Source organism: Octopus bimaculoides, chromosome 24 (genome assembly GCF_001194135.2).
Source record: "Octopus bimaculoides isolate UCB-OBI-ISO-001 chromosome 24, ASM119413v2, whole genome shotgun sequence".
Taxonomy (NCBI): Eukaryota; Metazoa; Mollusca; class Cephalopoda; order Octopoda; family Octopodidae; genus Octopus; species Octopus bimaculoides.
Window position 1 is genome coordinate 14,842,699 of NC_069004.1, and position 3,645 is coordinate 14,846,343.

A 3,645-nucleotide genomic window follows, 5' to 3' on the forward strand; every position below is an offset into this window, starting at 1 on the left:
TTGAAATTATTCAAAATGGTTCTCTTTGCTGATGATACACTGCTCCAGATGTTTATTTTTTTTCTATTTTCCTGTTTTGTAACACCTCCTGGGATGTGTTTCATGGATAATGTACAGTTCTTATAGTGAATTGCATTCAAGTTAGAAAACAAAAATATCCATAGAGACAAAATTCAAAGAATATGGCAGCTGGTAGATGTGAGTAGTTTCATACTTTGCCAAAAAATCACAGATAAAATGTGATGCATAAGTAGCTGCATAGTCATGGTGCAGCATCTATATTTTGTTTGTCTGTGCCTCATGTCTCTTCCTTTGCAGAGCCTCTCTGAAACAGCTCGGGATAACCAAAGAAAACTCTTTGCTGATCGTTTTACCATATGGGACAAACTCTTGAAGAAACCTGTTCTTTCATTCAAAAATGATGACCAGCACCACCTATCATCAAAAATGATGATCTGCATCATCTATCATCAAAAATGACGATCTACATCATCTGTCATCAAAAATGACAATTTACATCACCTATCATCAAAAATGATCTACATCACCTCTTAGAACAGTTCTGATGTCCTTATTTTAATGTCAGCAATGCTGGTGTAGTTCACTGCATTTGCTTCATTTTTGTTTTCACATTGTATCTGTACATTTACATTTCAGCAAGTTTTTATTAGTATTTAAGCGATCAAACGATTCTTGACTCACTATGACTCGATTCTCTATTTTGTTCATATGCTACTAGACACAATGCAAATTTTGCAGCAACATGTTACATCTTTAGTTTTCTTTTAAAATCATGTAGTGAAAACATTTGCATTTGCTTACTTCTTCAGAAATTTCATCAATAGTCAGGCAATGGTTTTTATAGATCACAGCACTCGCTTTCACAAAGTGATTATCATTGTCCATTGTCGTGGAACATCATCCAGATATTGCATCGTTGTTGGTGAATGTTTTTCTTCATTTAAAAAGTTAATACCATTTGTGACATTGCATACAGCTCATTCTCCCTCAAAAGCTTGGTGCAACATTGGAAAAAGATTTGCACAAGTCAAGTTTTTCTCTGATTTGAAACAGAATTTCACATAAACTTGTTACTCTTCCAAATCCTTCACTGTTCAACATACAATAAATCACCAAGTGCTGTAGACATACATTCACCCTAGTTCATGCATCACAGACTAACTGATATGGCATGAAATACCTGTATGGGTGGCCTTGACTGAAAATCAGAGTCTTTGTTAGCCCTCTGTTTTTTTTAAAGTTCAATTTCCTTTTGGACACATTTCATATACATATATAATACACACACATTTACATGTATGTATGCTGGTACCATGTAAAAATCACCCATGCTGGTGTCACATAATAGAGCATTCATGCTAGTGACATGTACAAGTGCACCCATCCTGGTACCATGTAAAAATCACCCATGCTGGTGTCACATAATAGAGCATTCATGCTAGTGACATGTACAAGTGCACCCATCCTGGTACCATGTAAAAATCGCCCTTATCAGTACCACATAAAAGTGCACCCATGCTGGAACCATGTACTAAGAAGCATCCAGTATACTGTGTTAGGAAGGGCATCCAGCCATAGAGACCACACCAGAACAGATGACTGGAGCTTAGTGCAGCCTTCCAACTTGCCAGCCTCCGTCAAATCATCCAAGCCATGTCAACAGGGAAAATAAGTGCTAAATGATGATGATACACACACATACACCATCATTATTGTCGTTGTCGTTGTCACCTAACATCCATGTTCCATACTGGCATGAGTTGGACAGTTTGACAAGATCCAATGGGTCTAAACACTGCATCATGCTCTAATGTCTGTTTTGGCATGGTCTTTACAACTGAATAATACTCTTCTGAATGCTAGCCACTTGGCCATATCTACTGGGTGCATTTTTCATCCCACCAGCACTAGTGAGGTCACCATGCAATTCAATGACTATGACCCCCAAGTGGATGCTGGCTTTATGCTAAGAGTTGAGAGGTTAAAATGTGTGAGAAAGGGGCAGAGCAGATTCTTGCTGTAAAGGATTTATGTGGCTCCTCACATTCATTCTGAATTCAAATTTTGCCAAGGTTAACTTTGCCTTCCACCCTTTTGGGGTCAGTAAAATAAGTACCATTTGAGCACCAGGATCAGTGTAATCGACTTACCCCCACCCCTGAAATTGCTGGTCTTGTGCCAAAATTTAAAACCAGCATAAATCATCATTGTCATCATTTCAACTTCCCTCTTTCCTTGCAGGGGTTGGTTTGGGTTGACTGAAGTTTATTTGAGGCAGATTTTCTATGGTCACATCCTCTTCCCATCCCCAGCCCTCCTGCATCAAAGCAAATTAGTATTACCCCATAACCAGACATATGGCCGTAGAATATTGGCTTCAAATTTTAGAACGAGGCCAGTAATTTCAGGGGAGTTGGTACATCAACCCCAGTGCCCAACTGGGACTTATTTTATCAACTGTGAAAGGATGAAAGCAAAGTCAACCCTGGCAGAATTTGAACTCAGAACATAAAGACAGATGAAATGCTCCTAAGCATTTCGCCCAGCATGCTAACAATTCTGCTAGCTTGCCCCTTATGGCTATACTCTCTCTCTTTCGCTTTTACTTGTTTCAGTCATTTGACTGTGGCCATGATGGAGCGCCGCCTTTAGTCGAGCAAATCGACCCCAGAACTTATTCTTTGGAAGCCTAGTACTTATCCTATCGGTCTCTTTTGCTGAACCACTAAGTTACGGAGACGTACACACACCAGCATCAGTTGTCAAGCTATGTTGGGAGGGACAAACACAGACACACAAACATATACATATATATGACAGGCTACTTTCAGTTTCTGTCTACCAAATTCACTCACAAGGCTTTGGTCGGCCCAAGGCTATAGTACAAGACACTTGCCCAAGGTGCCACTGAACCCAGAACCATGTGGTTGGTAAGCAAGCTACTTACCACACAGCCACCTCTACGCCATAGTCTATTAGGAATAAATAACACTGTCTGTATGACCATTACAATCATTTACAACTACCACACAATGCCAAGACAAGGAAGCAAACAATCATACATATGCACACACATACACACACATGGCTCCCTATTTCATTAGTTTCTTTTCTCTGTTTTTCAGCCTATACCTTGCAGGTCTCACCACTGGGGTTTTCACAACCTGGAGCATGTTCTGTAAAAATGTAAGTATCTCAGACTAAATATGCTCTCTTTTGTAAAATTGATTCGTAAATAAACTCTGTTGAACATTTTCACCATCATCATCATCATTACCATCATTATTGCCACCACCACCACCACCGTTATCTTTACTATCATTATCAGCAGCAACACCACCATCATTGTCATTATGAGCCAAAAGAATGGGGAGGCTGTTGCTAGAAAAAGTAATCAAATCTCCCCTGAATTGCACACCACCATTAAAAAAAAATGACACATTGTACTGCATTGTCTAAAGTTCATTATTCATAGGAAAAAAATTGGGATGGTCACAAATGGATTGCTTTTGATCATGACTCTACTTGATCAGAGCCATTGTACAGAACTAAAGAACATCATGATCATCTATTAACATCATGCTTTTGCTGCTGCTACTGCTGCTGCTGCTGCTGCTTCTTCTT

General features: G+C 39.3%; 1 protein-coding gene across 4 annotated transcripts in view; it reads left to right on the forward strand.

Moving 5' to 3' along the window:
* LOC106870177 (oxygen-dependent coproporphyrinogen-III oxidase) overlaps positions 1–3,645 on the forward strand; it is a 360,259-nt gene that overhangs the window by 231,365 nt on the left and 125,249 nt on the right. For all 4 annotated transcript variants that reach the window (XM_052976450.1, XM_052976448.1, XM_052976449.1 and 1 more), the window contains one exon: positions 3,147–3,207. In XM_052976450.1, the coding sequence (XP_052832410.1) occupies positions 3,147–3,207 (61 nt within the window). The remainder of the gene's footprint in view (positions 1–3,146; positions 3,208–3,645) is intronic.